The sequence below is a fragment of the Oreochromis aureus genome, linkage group 3 (genome assembly GCF_013358895.1).
Source record: "Oreochromis aureus strain Israel breed Guangdong linkage group 3, ZZ_aureus, whole genome shotgun sequence".
In the NCBI taxonomy this organism is placed as follows: domain Eukaryota; kingdom Metazoa; phylum Chordata; class Actinopteri; order Cichliformes; family Cichlidae; genus Oreochromis; species Oreochromis aureus.
In genome coordinates this window covers 87,192,291-87,218,190 of record NC_052944.1, presented here as the reverse complement: position 1 = coordinate 87,218,190, position 25,900 = coordinate 87,192,291, and the positions used below count along the sequence as shown (strand labels likewise).

At 41.4% G+C, this 25,900-nt stretch overlaps 2 protein-coding genes across 2 annotated transcripts; both read left to right on the top strand.

Moving 5' to 3' along the window:
* The first annotated feature begins 1,293 nt into the window (after positions 1-1,293).
* Positions 1,294-2,212, top strand: LOC116334541. The gene is made up of 2 exons (XM_039608345.1): positions 1,294-1,510; positions 1,638-2,212. Exons 1-2 carry the CDS (start codon positions 1,301-1,303, stop codon positions 2,058-2,060), a joined length of 633 nt encoding a protein of 210 aa, XP_039464279.1. The 5' UTR covers positions 1,294-1,300; the 3' UTR covers positions 2,061-2,212.
* Positions 2,213-16,636: 14,424 nt separating this feature from the next.
* LOC120434550 (zinc finger HIT domain-containing protein 1-like) lies at positions 16,637-17,899 on the top strand. Its single transcript, XM_039602800.1, has 4 exons — positions 16,637-16,672; positions 16,890-16,965; positions 17,596-17,675; positions 17,762-17,899. The coding sequence occupies exons 1-4, from the start codon at positions 16,637-16,639 to the stop codon at positions 17,897-17,899; spliced, it is 330 nt and encodes a 109-aa protein (XP_039458734.1).
* The last annotated feature ends 8,001 nt before the right edge of the window (positions 17,900-25,900 follow it).

Here is a 25,900-nt window from a genome sequence, read left to right as displayed (position 1 = left end):
TTAACTCAGGGACTCACAGCTGGGATTTTGATGTTGGAGACAGTATACGGTGGGGACTGGGTGTGTTAGCAGAGTCTGACCACAGGAAGGGTCCCATACGGTCTGGTTCATGGAGAATAGGACTTTATAACGGAAAATATTCAGCACGCTCTCTATCAGGTCCAGAAACTGCTCTCTCAGTAGAGAAGAAGCTCCAGAGGATCAGAGTGAATCTGGACTGGAACAGAGGAAAGCTGTCGTTCTCTGATCCTGATACTAACACACACATACACACCTTCACACACACTTTCACTGAGAAGATGTTTCCATATATTACAGTTTTTCTCGATTGCTTAAACACTATAACCAGGCCTCTAAACTAAAATTTCAAAACCATAAACGCTATTGGTCAAAAAGCTCACCCATTTCCCTGAACTATAAACACTATTCCCTGCTTTGACACATGACTCAAATTTGGTGAACTGGTACTGCAAAACTCTACACACAAATCCCTACATTTTACAGTGCTCACACCATGTAGTCATGTAGAAAGCACTAGCATGCAATAATGTTAACTTAAGTCAGCACAGCTTGAGCCCAATTAGCACACAATTAACCAGGTGGAAACACTAGGAGTCAAAATTTAGCACACACCAATCAGAACCTGCGATGGATAGATAAAAGGGCCAAAGTCAGCTCATTCAGGTTTGAAACAATGGATCCAAAGAGATGCAAAGGAAGAGGACGTGGTGGAGAAAGAGGACGTGGTGAAGGAGGAGGACGTGGTGGAGAAAGAGGACGTGGTGAAAGAGGAGGACGTGGTGGAGAAAGAGGACGTGGTGAAGGAGGAGGACGTGGTGGAGAAAGAGGACATGGTGGAAGAGGAGGAGGAGGTGGTGAAGGAGGTGGAGGTGGAGAACGACGGCGACAAGGAAGGGAAGAGCAAGGGCACGAAGACAGTCAGTCTCGGATGAAATTGAGCCACTTTAGTTGACCATGTCCTTGTCCATGGGATGACTATGAGGGAGGCTGGGCAACGAGTACAACCAAATTTGAGTCGCTTCACTGTTGCCTCCATCATCAGAACCTTCAGGGAGGAAAACAGGTAGGTGTACTTGCAGTAAGACTGCTTTGTACAGTAACGTTTAAGTTACTGAATTTATGTGTCTTGAGTTTCAGTATGTTTCCATTATTTTCCTGTAAAATGAATGTGTGACAGTTACAGTAATGAGTGCTTCTATTTTTGTAGGACACAGAGACGACCACCTGGTGGAGGCAGGTTAAGGCTTTTGTCGGAGGAGCAAGAGAGGAACTTGTAAACATGGTAATTGCAAATAATGTAATCCGCCTGCAAGAGATTCAAAGGAGAGTGATTGAGGATGATCATCTTTTTCGAGGCATAAATGCCATCAGCCTCTCCACAATTGACCGCATCCTCCGAAAGAATCAATTCCGGATGAAACAGGCATACCGAGTCCCTTTCGAACGAAACTCTGACAGAGTGAAAAACCAACGTGTGGAATATGTTCAGGTATGAGTTTTGATACTGTATAAGGTATTGTGTACCATCACAGCATGGCAGTTTATGCTGCCATTTCAGCACTCTTGAACTTTGGTTCAGGGTACCGATTGACTCTACTGTGTTATGTGTTTTGCAGAGAATCTTTGAGATTGAAGGACGGCCTGTTCCCCATGAAATGATCTTTGTGGATGAGGCAGGTTTTAACCTGACCAAAAGAAGGAAAAGGGGGAGGAACATAATTGGCCATCGGGCTATTGTAAATGTCCCTGGTCAGCGTGGGGGGAATGTCACTATGTGCGCAGCCATCAGCCAACGAGGGGTACTCCACCGCCATGCCGTACTAGGACCCTATAACACTATGCTTCTCCTTGCTTTTCTTGATGGTTTAAGACAACATATGTTCCAGCTGGACTACAGGGAACCAGCACAGCCAGAGCAGCCTCACTACGTTGTTGTGTGGGATAACGTCAGCTTCCATCGCGCTGCTCTGGTTCGTGACTGGTTTACCAATAACCCAAGGTTTTCTAATATCTTTCTGCCTGCATACTCCCCTTTCTAAACCCGATAGAGGAGTTATTTTCGGCATGGCGGTGGAAAGTGTATGACCGAGAACCTTATGTCCGTGTTCACCTCCTTCAGGCCATGGAAGAGGCCTGCCTAGACATATCAGTAGATGCATGCCAGGGGTGGATCAGGCATGCAAGAGGATTTTACCCCGCTGCCTGGCTGGGGCCAATATAGCCTGTGATGTGGATGAGATTCTCTGGCCTGACCCAGACCAAAGACAAGATGCTGTGGTGGGATAATGTTTCTGGTGTGTGTTGTACTGTATAGTACATGAATGACAATGTGCCACTGTACATACATTGGTTGCGTCTTTTGTGTTTATCATGTGACAAGGGTTTTGAAGGGGAGAACCATAAGCAACCTAATTGTTTTGGAACTATTGTTTTGAATTAATTGTACCAGTGTGCAAAACTCTGTTGTAGTGTGTGTGTTTTTGAGGGCTTGTGTTTGATGTCTGAGGGCAAAGTTCGGTTTTTCAGCAGGAGTGAATAGTTTTGGGTGTAGAGCTTCATTTTGACCTGGAAATAGGATGTTTGGGGAATTGAGTGAGATGTTATGGATTTGTGTTTACTGTTGTGCGGATATGAGGCGTAGTTTCAAGAAATGTGTTTTAGCAATCGAGAAAAACTGTAATACAAGGAATGAAGTGAAGGTGTTGCCATTGAAGGTGTCAGTGTCAGTGGAGCAGATGAGTTGAGGATGATGATGTTTCTAATGTTGTTTCCTGTCAGTGAATTGAAGCTGTTAAACTGCAGCTGTCCTCCTGCGGTTTGTCACAAATTTTGACAGTTTTAGTCTTTGTTAATGGAATTTCTGAGCACAACCAGTCTGAGGAGACTTAGTACATCTGTTAATTCATAATGAGTAAACTATTACCATGGTCTTTCCAACAGCAATTTAATTGATTTTACTTTTTTAAATATTCAGAAAATGTTAATCAGTTGTAATTACTATACACTGTTATAAGAGATCTTATCGAGTATGTACTGATTGATCCAATATGATTCCACGTATAATTCTGTGTATTTATTCATCATGAACATTGAAAGATCTGGATGTGGCATTTTCAGTGGGAGAAAAATTTTGTCACTTACACAAATGACTTCTTCAGTCTCAGCTGACCTGCTGCATCCAGATGAACTGAATCAACCTTTTGGGATCTGCTTACATGGTTGATTGAGCATGCTGTTGCATGGCCTTTAACAAAATTAAAGTGAGAATTTTAAAGGCAACAAATGTTTTTACTAACCATGGAAGTGGTCCCACCCTGTATATGGTGTGGCTCATATTATAGTCAGCTATTTATAGTGATTGTTATACATACCCTTTCTGATATTTGTAACCTTTAAAATACCTACAAAATGTAAGCCTAAAAAGCTTAATCATCATTCATTATAGAGGACCAGAAGTATCACATGCACCAAATAAATCATTTTGTGCTTTAATAATGAATTGTGCAATAAAGTATGCATTAGTAAATTCACTTACATTTTTATTTTTGATTGTTTTACTTATTTAGACATTCAATCTGTTCTCTTTCGCTTATCCTTGTGAGGGTTGGAGCCAATTCCAGCCATCTTAGGGCAAGAGGCAGAGTGCAACCTGGACAGGTCACCAGTCTGTTGTAGGGCGAACACATAGAGACAAACAACCATTCTATCACAAAACGGCTGTGTGTAGGCAGGAGAGGACCCAAATGTAAAAGTCACCAAGACGGAATGTGAACTCAAAAATGGAGCTTTATTTGCTAAAAACAAGGCAAAACGGTGCAAAACTAAAGTGGGAAAACTAATAATAAATCATAGATAAAAACACAGGGAGAATCACACAGCTATGAGGGAGGACGCGACACTGAACACAGGAAATACACACATGAGGTGATCAGGACAAGTGGCAACACATGGGGGGGAAAAGCTGAAACAAATGAACATAACAATGGCTGTGTCCGAATTCAGGGGAAGGATGCTGAAAATGCCATATTTGGAGGCAATGACGTCACAGCGACGCGACGAGGACTGTCCAAATTCAAAGAGCACTCAAAATGTGGCGACAAATGTGTCCTACTTTTCCGCGAATTTGAGGGTTAGTCGTGTCCGAATTCAGGGGAAGGATGCGCCAATGCCATATTTGGAGGCAATGACATCACGGCGACGTGACGAAGGCTGTCCGAATTCAAAGAGTACTCAAAATGTGGCGACAAATGTGTCCTACTTTGCCCTGAATTCCAAGGATGGTCCGATGTATCCTTCATGTCCTACTATATCCCAGGATTCATTGCGGGTCATAGAGGAGATTTGTTTCTGATAACGATGGTGGTCGAAGCAGGAGAGGAAAACACTTTCAAATGTAAGTATATGAAAATCTGGTTGTACAAAAGTTAAATTGTTATATCTGTCGTTTTGTTAAGCTTTGGGCATCTGCTTAGACATGTTTCTTTTCTTTAAAATAACCGTAAACCAGCTTGTATCGGGGGTCCCGCGATTTATCATGTATTGCCGCTTACATACAGCTAATTTTGATTTTTTTCGAATTGGTGATATGTTGTGGGGAACAAAGACCAAACGGCTTAATTTATTAAAACGAGGAGAAAACGATCACCTCTTCACTGGGGTGAAGAATTGGGCCGCTACGGCGTGGATGTACAACAATAAATCAATTTACGCATCATATTCATATGAGTACGGTCCTATTAGCCCTCATGCTGTACAGCAGCGGTCCCCAACCTTTCTTGCACCACAGACCGGTTTCTGTCAGACACGGAGCCTTTAAGGTATCGCGGATAAATACAACCACATAAAATGATCCGACCAAGACAAAAACTGTGGTATTTTGTAAATATAATAATAGACGTGAATGTACTGTGTAATTGTGTAACTTTATTAGCAGTGTCCTCCTGAAAATGCGCCAATATTGACAGTAACATCCTCCTCTCTGCCGCTTAATGCTGTCTGGTCGCTATGGTAACTGTAAATATTTCTTTCAAAATAAGACACAACTACAACAAGGGAAAGACTCAGGGAAACCGAGTTAACGATAAAACCCTGAAAACCATAAATTTCACACGGAGCCTCAACTCTGTGGCCCGGTACCAAACGACTCACGGACCGCTGCTGTACAGAACCTGTGATGTCCAGACGGTGTTCCTCTGGTGTTCTGCTGTGAAAACCTTTGGGCTTAGGGATTAACATAGTTGCCATGGTGTCTGTCTTATCTTCTCTTATTTGTTGTGTGTGATCAGGACAATTCTGGAAGATGGGCCTGCAGGGGAAAGTCACCCCTTGCAGGCCAGAAGACATGAGATAACTTTAAAGAATACAAAAATACGTATGTGTGTTATCAAGAAGATAATTCTCAAGAACACAAGTTAATAAATGTGCAATTACTAAGAGTTGTTGTGGTGTTTTTATTTGCCTGCTGTCATTTTTGATTTCCTCTGCCTTTAGGATTGCAAGTATCCAGGCTCAGGAGAGGGGGTCAGTGGGAAGCCCACTGCTGCTACTTGGCCCTGGTTTGCCCTCATGGATGAGGTGATAGGACAGATGCCTTCCATTACGCCTCCTGTCCTAATGTCCTCTCTCCTGAGGACACTACAGGGCCAAGCGCAGCAGTGGGTGACCAAACGACAGCGATGACGAGCGGCTCAGCCACCTACGACAGGGAGAAAGAGGAAAAGAGATGATGAGCTGCTAGACCTCATCAGAGAGGACATGAGGCAGCAAAGAGAGGCTGAGGAGAGGAGAGGAGAGCAGGGAGAGGACGGACAGACTGTTTTCACTTCTAGAAAGATTAGTTCCCAAATGAGTTATGTATTGAGAAATTTATTTATTTGAATATATTTGTTACATTGTTATATGTGTTGCATTAGTTTAAAGGTTTTATGTTATTAATAAATTGATTCAAACAAACAGTAATTGTCACTGAACTCAATTTGATTTACAGGCATTTGTAACACATATGAATATAACGCTAACTTTGAACAATATTACTTGGATATTTATTTGATAGCAATAAAGTAAATAACAATAACAATTAAACAAGAATATTTCAAATACACAGTATGTAAAGATGGAAAAACAATATTTTCAGTTGTTCACACAGGATTAACCTGAGTGACCTGTTCCTGGACCGTTTCTTCAACAACTGTAATAGATTACAGGAAGTCTCTGGCAGTGTTGCTGAATCTGCCCCAGCAAGATCAGACGTGGATGGGCTGCTGCAACTGAGACCTGCGGTTTGTCTTTTCTGGTCGGCGAGTGGAGAATCACACAGGGTGGTCTGCAAAGAGAGCTTCAGGATGCTTCCTCCCACTGTCCACTGCATCGTCCATCCACAGGGTTTGCAGGGCTGGCTCACTCGTGGCTGCCACACCACTAAGATGTTTACAGAGATATGCAAGCAGGAGATGGTGGATGCTATATTATTAGTATAATACTTGTAACTCTGTAGCAGACAACAGTTTGATAAAGTGCTATGTAAAAAAACAAACAAACAAAAGATAAGATTCTATACGTTTCAAAGATATTTAGTTTATATATTTTATATGATACAGTACATGTGTGAGAATGACCGATGTTGTGGCAAAAATGATTGTCTGCCAAAACTGATTTCGGTTTTGCCCTAAACTGATTGCTCGTATTTAACCTGCTATGAATAACTTGTTGGTCTATAATATGTGAAACATGTCAAATGTGTCCCTCATTAGTGATATCAAGTCACCTTGAGCCACCAGCAACATTCCTGTAACAAGGTAGAAGCTGCAATCAGTTTTTGGCAGTGACTTTTATATATCCTTTATTTATCCAGTTAAAAAAAAAAATCTTATTGACATTAGAAATTTATTTTTTAAGAGTAATCTGGCCAAGAGGACAGCAGACAGCGCAACAAATATATCAATTGTACCTACATTATAACCAGAGTTATAAAGATACTTGAACAACAGGTAATTATTGTATATATAAAACCCCTTAGTAAACCATGTCCACCGAAGTCTATTTACCAACATACATAAAGATATTACACATATTACACTCGGAAACATTGGAAATCAGTTTTGGCTGGCGAACACTTTTTTGGCACAATGCCAGCAATATTTCAATTATCCGTGTAATTAGCTAAGTAATTCCTAAATGCGTGTAGATTAAAGTTATTTAAATTATTAAATTATTTTACCTGGATATGATTGTCTCTGATGAGCCTAAGGTACAAAACGTGCGGGCGGCGACGATAAGGTTTTTCTAGCTCCTCGAGAAATAAAATTGTCCAAACAACAGAGCGACATTTCTGGGTCCATTTTAAAGTTTTCGCGCTGTGGCGCTAGCGATCGGAAAAACACGCAAGTAAGGGCGGAGTTGAAGGCTAGGAGGCTGTCCACAGCCCATCTGTTATGTTGGATATTCATTGTTTATTCAATAAAGTTTCTATGGAGAAAAAAAGGGGGCTGTCCAAGCTGCTCACTTCCTGACTACCCGTCTGTCTAAGGACACTACCTTGTGACGTAGGTAGGTAGTGTCCTTATGAGCATCCTTCCCCTGAATTCGGACACAGCCAACATCACAGGGGAAACGTAAAACTGAGCACAGGAACACAGAACCTCTTTCAAAATAAAACAGGAAACATGAAACAGACAAGGAAGACTTAACACAGGGGTTGAAAACACAAGAGGAAACTAATAAACAAATTAACTTTGAAAACCCAATGAACTTAAACATAAACCATAAACATCAAAATAAACTAAAACTCAAAATGCTGGGTCAAAAGACCCAAGATCGTGACACATTCGCACTCACACCTATGGGCAATTTAATTCAATTAAATTATTAATGCAAAACACATTTCAACAATTTCAGCCACCATTTTTGAATTCCAAGGAAGAAAACAGGTTTTGGAAGTCTTTTTGAAAAGGAATGAAAGTTTTAAAATCAAATTATCGATACAGTTTTATTCTAGGAGTTTGGGAACAATATCTGGAGACACACACACATGAAAATTATAGTATGATGATGATTAAAACTTGGTGGTTGCATGGGAATTTTGAGATTTTTGGTTTAAGACAAATCTTAAACCATTTCTCAACATGTTGCTTCAACTGTTTATAACCCATAAAGTCATAAAAACACAAAATATGAGACTTTTCTTTTTTTTTTTTTTGCTTCTCCCGTTTGGTTCTTTTGCCATCAGAATAATTGTCTAAAGGTGAAGAAAGATGCCCAACGGATTTACTTTACCAAATGGACCATCCCAGCCTTGCCGTAATGGTCTATTTGATTCACCTTTTATTCTTTATTTTATTTTATTTTCACTTGCTAAATATGGGACAGACTTGACTGGGAAAAAGAAAAGGGAGAAAGAAAGAGAGAAAGAAAAACAGGGATGCCCATCCCCGGACACAAAGAACCGATGTCTGAGGGCATCTGCCACTGGCAGGGGAAGTGGTGGGGGGGAGAGGCCTCCATAACATGGAGGGCCTGAGATGTCCCCAGAGAGGTGGCATCTGATAGCCAACCTGACATATAGATGCATACAAACAGGCGCACACAGATACAAACATTCATTCCCACCCTCATGTCCTCATATGCAACACTTACTCAACACTCATCCAACGTGGAGACGGACATAGAGAGACACTGTACACACAATCACACTCCCCAAGCGTACTCTAAGCCCCAGGTCTAGGTACCCTTGCCCCTGGAGGGGGAAACTGCACCCAGACCCAGGTAGTGTTACCCTTTTCCCTGGGGTGGAGAGAAGCAGACCACCCCGACTCGGCAGCAGCAGGGAGGCCCCACATTCCAGACCCCAATCGGACGGTCAACTTATATCCAGAGACATAGGCAAAGAATATTCCACAAACTCTTATATGTTGGCCCCTCTCACGGGAGGGCTATACCTTCTCCCTCACAGAGAGAATTATGACCTTGTTTTTTGCTTGGCCGTCACCTAAGGATTTACATCCCTGATAGGCAGAAGGAGTCCCAGTATCTGTTCAATGTCTCCCATTACAGTGGCCTCACTGTGTTAACATTCCAAATGCATGCAAACTAGTGACAGGAGTGCTCTTACTATAGTAAAGTGAGAAAGTGATATTACTATAACTAATGTGATATGATTAAATATGTGATTAATACATGAGAAAATAAATTTGCCTTCACAATGCACAGAGGTAAAAAATTACACAGAAACATCCAAACTTCTCCAGAGAACAGGGAGTACATGACAGGAGGTTAACCTACAAAATGAAAAAGAACATAGGAAATACCTTATAAGTGCACAAAAGGGAAATAGTGAAATCTTTCTGATTGTTTGCAAAATTATTTAACCCTTTCAAATTTTACTGTTAAATAACCTGATTTTAAAAAGTATAGTAAAATATATTGATTGCATTTTTCATGACTGTCGAGAGACATGGGACATAGAGAGATTGAAGTTTCCAATTCACCTCTCATTACCTCTGAATAAGGGTGAAAAGGCTCAACATCCAGTCTTATATGTGATTATAGTGTGCTATAATAGAGTTTCTTTGTGTGCTTTTACTAATAGTAACTTTATTCTTTATTCTTAATCAAAAGAGATAAGGTGAAGCAGAGGTAAGATAAAGATATAGGTGTGTGTGTGTGTGTGTGTGTGTGTGTGTAAGGAAGACTGTGAATAAGAGTGACACACACACTGATTTCTGAATGTCTGACTTTTAAGGTGAATGATTTAGTAAAAATAAATTGTATTGAGTCCTTTTTGACTGACAAATACAGAGTTTTAAAGTGAAAAAGTATTTGGGTTTAAAGGAATAATTCCAAGCTGAATGAGTACATGAAAATGTACTAATGAAATGTAAATTGCATAAAATGGATGACACATGAAGTGAAGCCTACTCATATGTGACTTAATGGTCATATGAAATGGAATTTTCTATATTGAGGATGAGACTGAAAATAAGAAAATGTAATGGCATGATTTTTAAGTTTAAAGTTTTAAAATCAAGTATGTGAGGAAAAAAGGTAGAGATAGAATAACAGGGTGTGGCTGGACATGGGATGAACTTATGTAAAAAAGGTGATTGAATGGCTAGATGAAGGAGAAAGGAGGGGGCGAGTAAGCACTAGGCAGCACATTAGTTGGTGGTTGCAGTAATGGTATGAAGATTTTTTTGTGAAAGAACTCAGGGAGAATTTCCACTGAATGCCCCACTGAATGGGGATGCTTCCTGTTGAGTGGTTATCATCAACTCAGAACTCAGAGATAGATGTATCTTGGGATTCAGTAGTGCCTATTCTCTCCAGCCTCTCTCCTGGAAAGGACCAGGAAAAAAATCAGCATTAGCTCAGAGCAAATTAATTAGACAAGTATAATGGATGTGGTTTCATTATTGTTTTGTGATTATTATAGTCATTAAAGCAAAATTGCTTTAATACAATTTCCTGCAATTGAAGTCTAAATTTTGGATATTCCACTTTTTAGGTCTTTGTGAAACAGTAAAAGTAAAAATCTGAATATTAATCCTTATTAGTGTAATTAGCTCTTACAGGTTACTCCAGCCCTTTAAAAGTAACAGATCCATGATGCCTATCCTAAAATCAACCCAGATTGCCAATTGCAACAATCGAGAAGGGTGCTGCCTCTAACACGTGTGGCTGTTAACAATAGACCTGCAAAGCTACTCAGCTCCCTGGCTCTTATCAGAGGAGGCAAGGGAAAAAAACCTGGACTTCAGTGTGGTCAAAACAATACTAGAAAGGAATGAGGTGGGGACCCAAGTGACAACGGTGGAATGATTAATAAATATGAGCCTTTATTTAGGAGGCTGAACAAAGACATTAGGTGTGTCCCAAAACGTAGGCTGCATCCTCCTGAGTCCGCATTTGTAGACCAATTATGTCACAGCGACGCAACGAAGGCTGTCCCATTTCGCAGACTCCTCCGAATCCGGCCAGCAAATGCATCCTTCATTTCCCCAGATTTAAAGGATGGGTGGCCCACCATATCCCAGAATTCATAGCGCGGCCCAGCCAATTCCAGTTTCTAACAATGGTGGCTGCTACTAAGTTTTAATATTACTCTTATTAATCTTTGTGGGTATCAAAATAAATTTTTTACATATTTTCAGGTGAGAAAGTAGCTGTGTAAATATCTGCTTGGTTTATCAAGACATCGCATATTTGCAAAAGTGCTCCGACGTTTTCGGAGACGTCTGTTACCCACCCGCTCAATAGCTAGCCGGGGGGTTCAATGGTCACTCGAGCCAGCGAGAACAGCAGACTCCCGGCTTCATTGTTTTCAGACCCCCGCGGTGTTTCACTACTCAGGTTAAACATGTTATTAGATAACTTCAAAATGTTATTGTTTGGCTTTTTTCAGTGTTTTATTTGTTCCGGAATAAATCGGTTTGGCTAAGATCAAAGTTATTAGATTAGATTAAATAAAACTTTATTAATCCCTCGGGTGGGTTCCTCTGGGGTTTTCACACAGCTGAATAAACGTCAGAAAACTGATTAAACAGAAGTGTGAGATGGTCGAGAATTTACGGCAGTGTCCTGTTATATTTTAGATAGCAAGGAGTAGACGGCTGAGTTTCTCAAACTCCACCGAGACAGCTGGTGATGCAAATCTGAAGGCTAGACCGTCCCATTTCACAGCCTCGCACTTCCAGCCTTTTCGGTCTTCGAAGGACCCGGTCCACATAGACCGCGAAGGCCAGGTCCTCCGAAGGATGCAGCCTAGGTGTCGGGACACAGCTATAGAGACATAACTGACCGAGGAGACGGAGGGAATATGGAGACGAGTAACTAGACGAGGAACATGGGGAAAGCAAAGTAACAGAGAACTAAGAATAAGCACAAGCAGAAAACCAAGAATGACAATAATCCAGGAATATAAATTAAACAATAAACACAAAACCCTAGTTCACAGACCCAGTACCGTGACAAAGCCCCTCCTTAAGAGATGGCTTCCAGACGTCCCTAAAAATAACCCTGGGGGTCGACAGTCCCACAGAAGTCCATGGCAAAATAGTTCAGGGGGCCAACTGCGTGGACAGTGGCAGTGGCATGGGCAAAAAAAATTCTGGAGACTGACCACGTGGGAAACGGCGTCGTCGGGAAAGCAAGTCTGGAGGCCGGCCAAGTGTGAAACAGCAGTGGCAACACAGTTCAGGAGGCCACCCATGACGGCAAAGATCCTGAGATTCCCCACAGCTCAGCCTCTGGGGAAGCCCTGGTGGGAGTGACAGTCTCTGGAGATGCCAATCTAGCAGCTTGTCAAACAGTCTTTAAATTCTCTGAGCAGGAGTTAATAGTGTCTGTCTTGACAGACTCAGAGTAAACAGTTTCTCACCAGTCTTATTATTGTAGGGTCTACCTTACAATATAAAGCGCCAAGGTATATTTATATACTTGTCCATAATTTTACAAATTTTTGTCAATAATTTTGAAAGACACACCACCAATTTTAAATACATTATATAAACTGTTTGACACTTTACTAATGCTTCTAGATCTTATACCATAACAAACACTTATTCAATTTTTAACCATTTTTGCAACTTCCATAATTGCAAAACATATCTGGGTCTGCAACCCAGTATTTGTGTTTCAGAGTCTAAAATTATATTCCTTGATAATTGTTGTTCAGTTTGTTTGTTTTTTAGTTCTCAGTGATCTTCATTCGCTTTATTGTTTTCTGCTTGTGTTATATTCTCAGTTCCTAGGATTAAGTTTCTGTTACTTTGCCTTTCCCGCGTTCCTGATCTAGTCACTTTTGTCTCCATGTTCCCTCTGTCTCCCCAATCAGTCATGGCTCTTTCTCAGTGTCAAGTCTGCGTCTTTGTGAATGTCTCTTTCATGTTTTATTTTGATAGTCCTTGTCCTGTGTGCAGTGCATCTAATTTTGCTTCCCCTTGTCTCATTAGGTTCAAATTGTCCCAGCTGTGTTCCCATAATGTAAAGCAGAATGAGCAGAGATGGGAACAGTTCAGATCCCAGTTTCTATACAGTTATTGCAAAGTTTTAGTTAAATTCCCTGAATTAAAGTTGAAAGTCTGCACTTAAGTCACATGTTGATGGTTTGATTTAAGATTCAGTGTGTTGATGTACAGAGAGATAAATGTGTCATTGCCAAAAGCTTATAGACCTGTTATTGTTTATGTGGATTAATGTGATTGGTTGCTTAATTTTTTTGTTTTCTATGCTTCTCCCATTTACATTGTTGTCTGTTAAATGTCTTGTGACCGTAATGAAGAGCTGTTAAGAATAAAAACAATGAAGTCAGAGTATGAATAGAATAGAAGAATAGAATTCAACTTTATTGTCATTGCACATGTCACAGGTACAGGGCAACGAAATGCAGTTTGCATCCATCCAGAAGTGCTTTAGCCATAATATAGATATATTACAATATATATTAGCAATAATATAGATATGTAAGTATATTACAGAAATGGGTCTATTATGATATGTTATAATGTACACGGTGTGAAGTATGTTATGAATATTCTATAACTATAAGTATGTACAGGCTATGAACAGGATATAAATATGAAAACCTATACAGAATATGAGATATACAGTTATACAGAAATGTGAACTATGCAAGTTATGAACAGTTGTAGGATTAAAAATTATCGTATGTACAGAATGATTATCTACACAGAACTATACAGTAGTGCAGTTAAGATAAGTGAGATATGTGGATAATTTCTACAGAGGCTGTATAAAGTGCTAGTGGTTGTGAGTGGTGGTTCAGTCCATGTTATTATTGTGTGTATGAGGGTACACTTGTCCATTGTGTGTGTGGGTGGTTGTGGGTGTGTGTATGTTCAGTCCATGAGTTTAACGTGGGTCAGATGTCAGGAGGCAGAGTTCAGGAGTCTGACAGCTGTGGGGAAGAAGCTGTTCCGGTACCTGGTGGTCTTAGTCCGGAGGCTCCTGTAGCACCTCCCAGAGGGCAGGAGGGTGAAGAGTCCATGTGATGGGTGACTGGGGTCTTTGATGATTTTCCCAGCCCTTTTCAGACACCGCTTCCTGTAGATGTCCTTTATGGCAGGAAGTGGTGCTCGGCGATCTTGCAGTTTTCACGGCCCTCTGCAACGCCTTCGGTCCGAGGCAGAGCAGTTCCCGTACCAGACTGTTATACAGTTGGTCAGGATGCTCTCGATGGTGCAGCGATAGAAGTTCACCAGGATGTCTGAGGACAGGTGGTTCTTCCTCAGAGTCCTCAAGAAGAAGAGGCGCTGGTGAGCCTTCTTGACCAGCTTGGAGCAGTTGGTCGTCCAGATGAGATCCTCGGAGATGTGGACTCCCAGGAACTTGAAGCTGCTCACACGCTCCACAGCCGTCCCCTTAATGTGGATGGGTGGATGTGGGTCAGCATTCCTCCTGTAGTCCACGATGAGCTCCTTAGTCTTCTCGGTGTTAAGCAGCAGGTTGTTTGTGTCGCACCACTCAGCCAGACGATCCACCTCCTCCCTGTAGGCGGTCTCATCATTGTCACTGATGAGGCCAATCACCATGGTGTCATCTGCAAACTTAATGATGGTGTTGGAACCATCGGCAGGTCTGCAGTCGTGGGTGAAGAGGGAGTAGAGGAAAGGGCTCATCACACAGCCTTGTGGTACACCGGCCTTCATGCTTCATGTTACATCAGTGCTAATGTAACGTTTTCAATGGAAAAATAGGATGTCGCTGCTGGAGCATCTTCTTTAACAGATAAACAGTTACAAAGGAACTGGAGCCCTGAAAACCCTGTTCTCCTCGTCCCTGCTGGCGTGGGTGAATCTGTGGAACCTGCAGCCTCTCTGTCAGGCTTTTGGGATGGCAAACAACGCAGATCTGCTGCTTACTGTCAGGACTGACCTGGTAAATGCTTGGTCCCTAGCAAACAAAACTTTTATCCTGAAGGAACTCTTCACATCCCGAGGACTGGATGTTCTGTGTGTGTGACAACTGAGCACTGCTGAGTGCAGCATCTTCTCTGAATGATTTTTTAAAATCATTTTAAATGTAATCTGTTTTTGAGCTGGGCTACTCTCACACAGTATTGTGTGCGGTGGTTTATCCACTTCCAAAATACAATAAGGACTTTGTGAATGACTTCGCTGACTTCTTGGCCGAATACATGTCAAAATATGATTTAGGACCATAAACTCTGTTCGTAGTGCATGACATACTGACTGTATCAAGCCCACAGCTCCAGCCTGTGAACATTTTTTACTTTTTTACTGAGGTTTTCTCCACCAGGTCTCAAATCTGTCCTCCTACTCATGACCTCTCAGTCTCTTTTAATTAATAATTTCCCCTAGGGATCAATAAAGTATTCTGATTCTGATGATTCTGATTCTGATTCTTTTTCTTGCTCTGCTGTCTTTGATAGGTTTGAGCCAGTGACTCTGTCCTCTTGACTGCTGTCCCTCCTCGACTCTTAAAAGAGGCGTTACCTACAGTTGGTTCTGGTTCTTGAGCTGGTAAACCACAATTTGTTGTCAGGTGTAGTCCCTAAAGATTTTAAACATGCTGTGGTCAAACCTGTGATTAAGAAACCTGATCTTGATCCCACAGTTCTTGCAAATTACAGGCCTATCTCTTTTTTTGTTGTTGTTGATTGTACGTTGTTTTATATTGCTTTTTGTTTTTGTTTTTTATTTCTGCTCATTATCATCATCGTCATCATCACTCTGTTGGATTATAATTCTGAGAAGGATTTGGACATCCATTATTTTGCAGGTGGATTACAGATTCTCAAGACTTCCAAGGTTTTCCCTGCTGATTATAACTTTGAGAAAGTGGATCCTGCTTTCCTGATTACTTCCATGAACACAGAGCACTGAGGTGGAAAACATCTTCTCACCACCAACTTCTCTACCCTTGAGACAAGAACATAGAATTATCTTAGAGTGGGTGAATAAAATCGGTAGAATTGAGGTAATTTGATTATCCAGCATTACTATTTGTATTTATTTTATTTTGCTTGAGTTGTTTTAATAAAATCTTCTGCAATTACAGTCTAAACTATGGACATTCCCTTTTAAACCCATGTAAAACAATAAAAGTATAAATCTGAGTATAAATCTATGTTAGTCCAAATAGCTCTAATAGCTTGCTCTAGTCTTTAGCTCTAACCATCCCAGATCAACAACTGCCACAATTTAGATGGGAGCTGCCATAATAGGTGGGAATAATAAGATTAGACACAAAAAATCAGATTTGGTCAAAAAATCGGAATTGATCATTAAGACCTGCAGTGTGAACGTAGCCTTAGATCCCTTTCTTCTCTTTCTCTCTCCGTCCCCTCTCCTCGTTTTGCCACCATGAGGAGCAGGGCTTTCAGCTGTTCTGCTCCTCAACTTTGGAATTCCCTACCTCCTTATATAATATAATCTGTTTTTATGTTTTATGATTTTGCAAACTGTCTGTTTTTATGCTCGCTTTGATCTGCTGTGTACAGTGTCCTTGAGTGTTCTGAAAGGCGCTTTTGAATAAAATGTATGATTATTATTATTATTATTATTATTATTATTATTATTATTATTATTATTACCTTTGTAGTCCACAAAACAGGCCTCTGGAAATAATCACTTCTTCACTCATGTTGACTGAGGATGATGTCGAGAGCGCCCTCTTAGTGAGTTACTGCCAGTTTTGGTGCACTGGGATTAACAGGAAGTGAACATGCTCTCTGTTCCTTAGAAAAAGGAAGTGATAAAGGCTAAATCCTCTCCTCTTGCAGCCCCCTGCTGGTCATTACAAAGAATGAAGGTTTACAACAATTCCCCCCTCTTTAATAAACAGTCTGTAAGATTGCTTAGCGTTAACATCTTGTTGATGTTTTGTGTTTCCAGGATGACACTCTGTCACCCCTCCCTCCCCCAGGTCCTATTGCCCGCCTACCTGCTTTCAGTGAGTCTGAAGAACCAGGTGAGTTTTTTACCCTCCAATCTGTACATGAAACCTACACTTTTGGCAAAAGGGGTTCTTCCTGCACATCCCTTTCACAATAACAGCCTTTTACATATCTGTACTGTGTTCTTGTACTAGCAGAAAATGCCTTACAGAGGTACACGGTAGCAGCTGAAAACCTTATTCCTTGAAACTTGAGAAGATGTATATAGGCTGGCACTTATAAAGTACTTTTCTACTCTAATTAAGTATTCAACGCACTATTATTATTATTAGCTCTGACACTTCTTGTATTCACAAATGGTGGCATCTGGAGCAATTCGAGTATCATCAACATTCCCAATGATACTTTCGTATCCAAACTGAAGGAGCTGAGGCTCAAACCACTGACCTTCTGATTGGTGGATAAGCCACTCTCCCTCCAGAGTCACAGCTGGCCCATCAGTAGTGATTAGAAGTGGAAAATTACAACCAGATCAAATCCTGTTAAAATCACTTAAATATTTTTAGTTCTCACCACACTGATGGACCAATTTAAAAATGATAAAATTCAGGAGTTCATGTTAGGAAACGTTTTTATGATTAAAAATCTTAGAAAAAATAAACTCAACATTTTCTGTCCTTCTTCTTCTCTGTCTGTGCATCTAGAGAAGAAAAAGAGGAAGACTGGGGGCGACCACTTCAACCAGCGTTTCAGGAATAACTTCACCATGCTGCTGGAGGAGGAGGTGAGTCACACGCCCTCTCTCTACTCTGTGATTGGCTAAAAAATGGTCATCAGCTGACCCAATGTCTCCTCTCCTCTGATTGGTAGAATCTCTCAGAGAAACTAGAGCCTACCTGTCAGCGGCGGCCTCGCTTTCCTCGCTACCTTTATGCCACTTCTGCTGCGTTTGTGGGTTCCCATCACACTACACCTGCACCACCTGTGGGGGGTGTTACTGCAGCATGAAGTGTCTGTGCACACAAAGAGTGACAAGGTAAACACACCACACATTTTTCAGAGATATGATTGGTCAGGTTAGGTAGATGTTAACCATGAGTTACCATGATGATGTACCAGGTCAGAAGTTGACCTCAGTGTCAGCGAGCTGCTTCTCCAAAAAGGGATGCCTCCTGTGGCTGGATAGACTTCATTTTGGTGGTCTTGATTCAGTTTTGATGGGTCGTTGTAAGAACTGGAACCACTACAAGCAGAATAAGGACCACCATCTCCAGGAGTCAGAGGTTATCTGCATAATTAGGCTCACTGAAAAGGGACCTGCAGGTCTAAACAGACTTTAAATGCTCTCTGACCTCACAGCTGGAGGCACTGTGATGTCATCATCTCAAGAAACTGGAAAATCTCCTGATTCATGTTTGACAAAATCGTTTTTTCTCCTGTGTGTCTCTGCCGGTGTTTGAAGTGGATACTAACTGCCGCCACCTTGTTGCCACAGTTATGAAGGAGGTGTGGGTTGCATATGGGATGCATAAAAATGCATCATAAAGAGGGTTTGAACCCTTTGTGTCTCTGCTGGCTGCTGTGAGAGCAGCTGGACAGAGACTCACCTGTGCAGGTGGACAAGAGGCTGCTTGGGATGTCACAGCATCGCAGATCCACTCAGGAGATTTGGCTACTTCAGTATTTCTGTATTTTTTTTTTTTTTACTTTGAGTTCCTTGTTTATCTGTCATAACTTACCTGCTAGCTTGGGCTGCAAATGAGGAGACATGCCCGGTTTGTTGCATCATCATCAGATTATTTTTTCCTTCCTTCTGGACAGAATCAGATTAATTGTAAATATCTGTGTATACGTAACTTTAATGTTTCTTTACATTTCAATAAATCAGATCTGACTTCACACAAAGTCTCCTGATCCAGGACTGGAGATATCAGCTACTCAATCTACTGTAAGTAAGAAAGTAAGTAAGTAAAATTTTATTTATATAGCACTTTTCTAGATAAGATATCACAAAGTGCTTCACACAAGGATAACACAGTATAAAACAAAACAGACAACAGTTAAAAAAAATAATTCTACAAAGATGTGTTTTTAGTTGTTTTCTGAAAGGAGCTACTCAGTCCAGAGATCTTAAGCTCAGTGGGAGAGAGTTCCACAGTCTGGGAGCCACAGTGGCAAAAGCTCTGTCTCCCTTAGTTCTCAGCCTTGTATGATGAATGACAAGTAGACCATGATTATATAACCTAAGAGACCTGCCAGGGAAATAGGGCTGTAGAATTTCAATGATGTAGGCAGGTGCTTGTTCATGAAGAGCGCTATAAATCAGTACCAGAATCTTGAAATGGACTCTGAATTCAATGGGGAGCCAGTGCAGCTGTATTAGCAACTGTGTCACATGAGAGTACTTAGATGTTTTGGTCAGAAGTCTTGCTGAAGCATTTTGAACAATCTGTAGACGCTCCAAGGTGTTATTGTTTAAAAATGTAAACAGTGAATTACAGTAGTCCAGTCTTGATGAAATGAAAGCATGAATAACAATCTCCAGTTCCACACAAGATACAACAGGGCTTGTGAGAGCTGGATCAAAAATTACCGTCTGGTCCGACTGTCAGGTGAACTGAACTTCAGGTAAGAAGTTATGACCTGCAGTCTATCTGGGTCAGATATAAACCAAGTTTAGGTGTAGTTTATTTTCGTTGTGCTGACTTTTTATAGTCATTTATAATAACTCATACTGCGTACTAGCTAGCATGATGGAGTTTCTATACAACTGGGTGGGTGCTATGATGTTACTGGTAGTTAACTTTATTTTATTAATAAGGTTAGTTATTAGAGTTGCCAACCGTCCCGTAAAAAGCAGAATCATCCCGTATTCAGAGAAAATATCACACATTTCCTATTGAGGTGAAAAGAAACAGTTTGTCCCGGACTTCAGCCACAATGAAAAAGACACAAAGCTGGAGTTATTCTGTGTCTTTGCTGCACAGCTGCCTCTTCTCCTCTCATTCTCTCCCCTCCCTCTCCTGTTGCTACTTCAATCATGAAACTGATCAATGATCAGCTGATCGGCTTTTCTCGCTTGTTTTTTTATCGCCCACTTTGCGCCAGAAAGAGGAAACCAGCAGATGTCGCACTAAACAACAGCAGCACGTTTAAGCTTGATCAGCTGTTGTTAGAATTTATTTAATATTAATTTCTAGCATCAGCTGATGTTTGCTGTTGCCACAGCTGTAAAAGCTGCTGGTCATAATATCGGTTCGGTTATCTTGTGAGAGGGAAACATAAAGATGAAACCAGGAGATGTCCTTACTGAATCATCAGAGCTGAACAGGTGATGGAGAAACAGGTTTACCTTTTAGGTGACATGAATGAGTTGAAGGGAAGTTATGAACTGTTTCTGAGAGACAAATAACACCAGGATGCTTTTCTCTGTAGCTGACAGCTGGTAACTGTGCAGGGGCGGGTCTAGCAAAGTTTTGCCAGGGGGCCAGGTAGGGCATTAACAGGGAAAGGGGGGCACAAAGAAATACTATTCTTTCTTATTCTCATTTAAAATGTCTAGCTTTTAAAAAATAATTATCTGAGTCTTACAACAAACGATTGATAGATTGATACATATATACCACCAAGACAGTGTACATCACTGTCACAACAGTGTTTGTTTTCATTCAAAGGCTTTATGATTTTTCCTATAATGGCGGGCCGGTCAGTCAAAATGCCCAGGCCAATTTTTTGTCCCAGTCCAGCCCTGTATGCAGCTCATGTGCAGTCTGGTGTTACCTACATCTTCCTATTCAGAAGGCGGAATTTCCGAGTTCTGAGTACAATCGAAAGCACCACGACTGCAGTTTTTGTGTTGGATGTAAAAAGCGCACATGACGCTGTGATGTAGGCTAGAATCATGGCGGCGGTCAACGACGGTCCAGGTGTGGGATTTCTCTCGTGGAAATATGCACATTATCTTTTCCTTTCTATTGGTAAGTGGCACAGTGCACTTGTGGCAAGTAAGCAAGCTAGAAGACTGGCAATCTTGCTGGGTATCCAGTTACGGAAGCAACACATTAACCAGAGAATTCTGAGTAAAACCAAAGTTACTTTCCTAGTTACTTTGAAAGTAACGAGTAACTTGAAGTAACTGAGTTACTTTTGATAGAAGTAACTAGTAATGTAACTAAGTTACTAATTTAAAGTAACTTACCCAACACTGGTAATATCTAAAACCTGCAGGACACTGGCCCTTGAGACCTGGAGTGAGAGGAGCCAAAAACATAGGTTTACAAAGTGAACCAACATTAACACCACCGATGTTTGTGCGACTTCATTACACTACCGCTGCTGGGCAACCTGAGAAATAACCAGAACAAAGTCTGAAATAAAAGCTACCAAACAGCTGCACCACTGAGTTACACTTTGGCTGTGTCTCAATTCAGTAACCGCACGCTTCGTAGTACGCGCAGTTCGCGGACTACGTACGGCGGGTACTACAAAGTACGAGAAGTGAGAGGCTTGTGAAATGGGATGGTCTAGCCTTGTCGTCGCGCTGCTCAGGTTGCCTAGCAACCATGATACTAACTGCGTGAAACGTTTCATACAGCATTGTGTGACAGAAATGAAGGAGAAAAAATGTTTTGTTGGTCATTCATTTTTGTCATGACATCACTTTGATTTGTTGAGTATCTGAGGCTGAGACCACGGGACTGTAAAAACATGATTGTTGGGCTTCATTTCTGCACTGAAGAGTCATTTCACAATTAGTTAGTAAATAACAATTAGCTAATGTTGTTCATGAGACTAAGGTCATCTCAGTTTGGCAATATAAATGTAATATGGCCAATATTATAGTTATTGTCAGATTATTATGATATATTACAGCAGTGAGCTTGAACTGTGTCATTCAGTGGGCTTCAGTAAAGATTCAAGTTGCATTTATTTATATTTCCTATTACTTTAAATCTTCACTCAAAGACAAGTATCTTTGACAGTGTATATATAGATGTATTATATATGAGAGACAAATATTGTTTGTTTAATATGTTGGCATTACTAAATTTGGCTCAAAGCTTACATATATGTGTAAAAAGGAAATGTACGAGTTGTGATAACTGTTGCTGATAAAAAGAAGAGTAGACTGATATATTAAATATTCCTTTATTGGGTGAGAAAAATCATACCATGTCACAACTGCTTTAAGTCATACAGAATAGATATCAGAGCCTTAAACAGGCTGACTTCTGCGAAATGGGTCAAACTGGGCAGAAAGTATATGTAAGTGACCACGGCAGACCCGGGTGCACGTTCATGCTTTGCAGCATACTTTATTAATACTTTTACGGTTGCTGTACATCTGCACCCAGAGCTGCAGCTCTCCCGCTGCCAGCTCAACATAACAACAACCCCAAACACAGGACCCAGTATGATATTTAAGTCGGCGGGGCATGATTGCAGATGCCGTGCAGGTGAGTCTGCCTTCCCTGCACGGCACCGCAAGTCATGCCCCGCCATAGTATACAAACACATAACATCCTTATAGAATAAACTTTGGCTTTACCTTTTTTCACCACCTTGACTTCTACCTTCCTGATAAGTCCGTCACTACTAGGATGAACCTTTCGTTTGCTGCAGGCAAGTCCAACCCGGGTATGACAAGAGGCAACCGACCATGGCCCAAATACGTCCATGCCTACGTAAGAGAATGGAGGCTCAGCACTAAGACGTTCTGCAGGAAGATCTGACATTTTCTGGGACTGTGTTACTCCCCTTAGCTTGCAACAAACTACACATGAGTAAATGAGGCTGCTGGTCTGGGGTTTACCTCCTAAGACCCAGTAACCTGCTGATCTTAAAGCACCCTCTGTAAGATGATGCCCCTGGTGCCTGACCCTTTCATGGTAATAGCGGACTAACAGGTTAGTTATATGGTGTTTGTGCAGCATGATCTGAGGAGGCCTGATTTGTCAAGGTAGGGAGAAAGCTTTAAGAGGGGGCTTTTCTTTGGGATGTCCTTCCCTGACTCTATTTGTTTGAGCTCCTCTGTGAAACTTTCTTGTTGGACTGCTTTTACAACTGTTTCTCTTGCTTGTTCAAAATCTGAGGTAGTGAGTTCATGACATATATGCCATCCCTTACATTGTCCTCCTGATTGCTTTAGCTTAAAGGTGCGTGCAATGTGCGCCAAACGTGGAACTGCCCTGGCAAGGGACTGCCAGCTGGAGAAAGATTCTAAGTTTGCAATCTTTAAACAGGGGTGTGATGTTCGAATGGTGGCAGTGATCAAGGGATGAACTTCAATGTCTGAATCAGGGTTTTTAAGTTGGAATGTATCTCATGAGTTGCTCTCTAAGGGCTTTAAGGGAAACTCCGGCCCTTTCAACCATGTGCTGGACAACAGTTTTCCAGCAGGTAGAGATCTGGATCCGTGATCGGCCGGGTTGTGCACCGAGGGTACATAGCCCCACTGAGTTGATTCTGTTGCTCATTGGATGCGTTGCACTCGGTTGTTCACAAAAACGTGAAATCTCCTTGACTCATTGTAGATATAGCCAAGAACGACTTTGCTGTCAGAGAAGAAGCGCATGTTACTAATCTGAATGTCTATTTCATCTCTGATTAGCTCCCCAACTTCCACCGCTAACACCAATGCACACAGCTCAAGCCTGGGAATGGTGAGATCAGGCTTGGGGGTAAGTTTGGCTTTTCTGAATACAAATGCAAACTCTGTCTGACCATCTTTGTTTGTTAACTTCAGGTAAGCCACAGCTGCGATTGCCTGGGTTGATGCATCACAGAAGACAGATTTCTCTGTGCTTTGCACCAAGGAGCAGTATGGCCTTGTTGTTTGAGTTGTTTGAGAGCATTCTTCCATTCTGAACACTCCTTGAACATGCCTTCTGGAAGAGTCTCATCCCACCCACAAGTCTCTTTTGTCAGTTCCCGCAACAGTGCCTTCCCCTTGATGCTCACTGGCATCAAGAGAGCTGGTGCTGGTTCGGCGTGATCTCTGTCAAACAACCCCTGCATGAAATCCATAAAATGTCTCTCCATCTCAGGGCATTTCTTCAATGTGCGGCGCAGCGACTCTAAGCGCCTGAGTGCTTGGTTTCTGTTGTTTGAGAGGCGTGTTCTCTGTGCACGGAAAGGAAGTGGAGCTGTCCAGCTATTTGCATAATCTTGGTAAAAGTCTCTTTCTATAATTTCCAGAAAGGCTTGGTCCTCAAGGGAAGGGGCCAGCTCTTCGTCCTTTTCACTTCACTGGAATATGTGTTTCCCTATTTGACATGAACTGTGAGTGTCCCAGGGTTTGTTGTGTGACTGTGGATGCTCTTTGACATGAAAACTGTTCTGACAGGGTGTTAGGAGACTTGGATGCCGGTTGTCTAGAGTATTTGTTCTGTATGTGCCTATGATGGCTGGCTTATGGGCTCCCCTTAGGCATACATCCCCTACAATAACCCACCCAAGTGCAAGTCTCTGGGGGCGGCTCTTTAGTCCTTATAGTGCGGCTCCATGTGGTTTGGGAAAATAAATTAGAAGCATTTAGCTAAAGTGTATTTTATTTATGTTAGTTCTTTTTTTAACTTGTAGTTCTATATTGGAAGATTATTTTGATATTGAAATATAAAAATAAAATTATATTTTATTATTTTTTCATCGCTCAAAATAAGCATCACACTCGCGGAAGCCGGTATACCTGCCGAAACGCCGTGCATATATCGAGACTTTCAGCCCCAGATAGGCCAATTATAGATCTTCGGATGGTGAGTGAGCTGCGGAATCTGGATGTTGATCCAGAGCAGGTGTACCAGGTGCTCTTCCTCTGCTGACAGCATAGTCACATCTGGGTCAGATGTCTGCGCACTGAATTAGCCGTTTCGCTAGTCTTTTTACTATTCTGCCCTCGCACTCAACTAGGTAGATAGATAACCATCGTCCCATGTAGAAAAACCACACCATTGTTCCTTTCTGGCAGGTTTATTTGATTGGGTGCATAGCATGGCTTTGTTAAAATACATGAATTGATGAATGGTAAAACTGTAAAAAAACACAAAATATCACGTGTGAGCTGACATAAGCAAACATTCTTACAATTAGAAGATGCTATGACCTGTTACTATGCAGAATGAAACAAGCTAACATTAGGGGTTAGCTAGAGCTAATTAGTGTCTAGGCTAATGACTAATAAAGCATATCATTGAGTGAATTCACTTTCTCAAAATATCACAAACAACTCACAGCAGTTAGTGCTAAACATTCACTGGTAAAACCAAACATTACTGCCAACTTACAGACTGTGCTGGCTTAAGAGGCAGCATAGGCAGGCACAGGAGCAGCTAACTGTCCTTCTCCCGTTAGACAGGAAGTAATGGGAAGTAGCACTTCCCATAGGATGCCAAAATAAAATGAACAGTGTGCCAGAAACAAATAAAGATTGCATGAACCTATATAACACCACATAATATGAGGGGTGACTCTTAAGGAGTCAGAACAATACTAATCCAAAATACTCAAAGCTTCATATAACTGTGCTGTTTGTTGTAACTCTCTCCCTCCTCATTCAAGGTCACACGTGTCGACCGAAGATTTTTGACTTTTGTCTAACCGAGTAAAGGGACACTTTCACTTGGCTGAACATGGAACACACACACACACACATACGGATGTACAGGGTGGGCTATTTATATGGATACACTGTAATAACACGGGAATGGTTGGTGATATTAAAGTCCTGTTTGTGGCACATTAGTATATGTGAGGGGGCAAACTCCTCAAGATGGGTGGTGACCATGGTGGCCATTTAGAAGTCGGCCATCTTGGATACAACTTTTGTTTTTTCAATAGGAAGAGGGCCATGTGACACATCAAACTTATTGGTAATGTCACAAGAAAAACAATAGTGTGCTTGGTTTCAACGTAACTTTATTCTTTCATGAATTTTTTACAAGTTTATCTTAATGTCACAGCCATTGACATTATATGACATATATATTGACATTTATATGGATACACCATTAC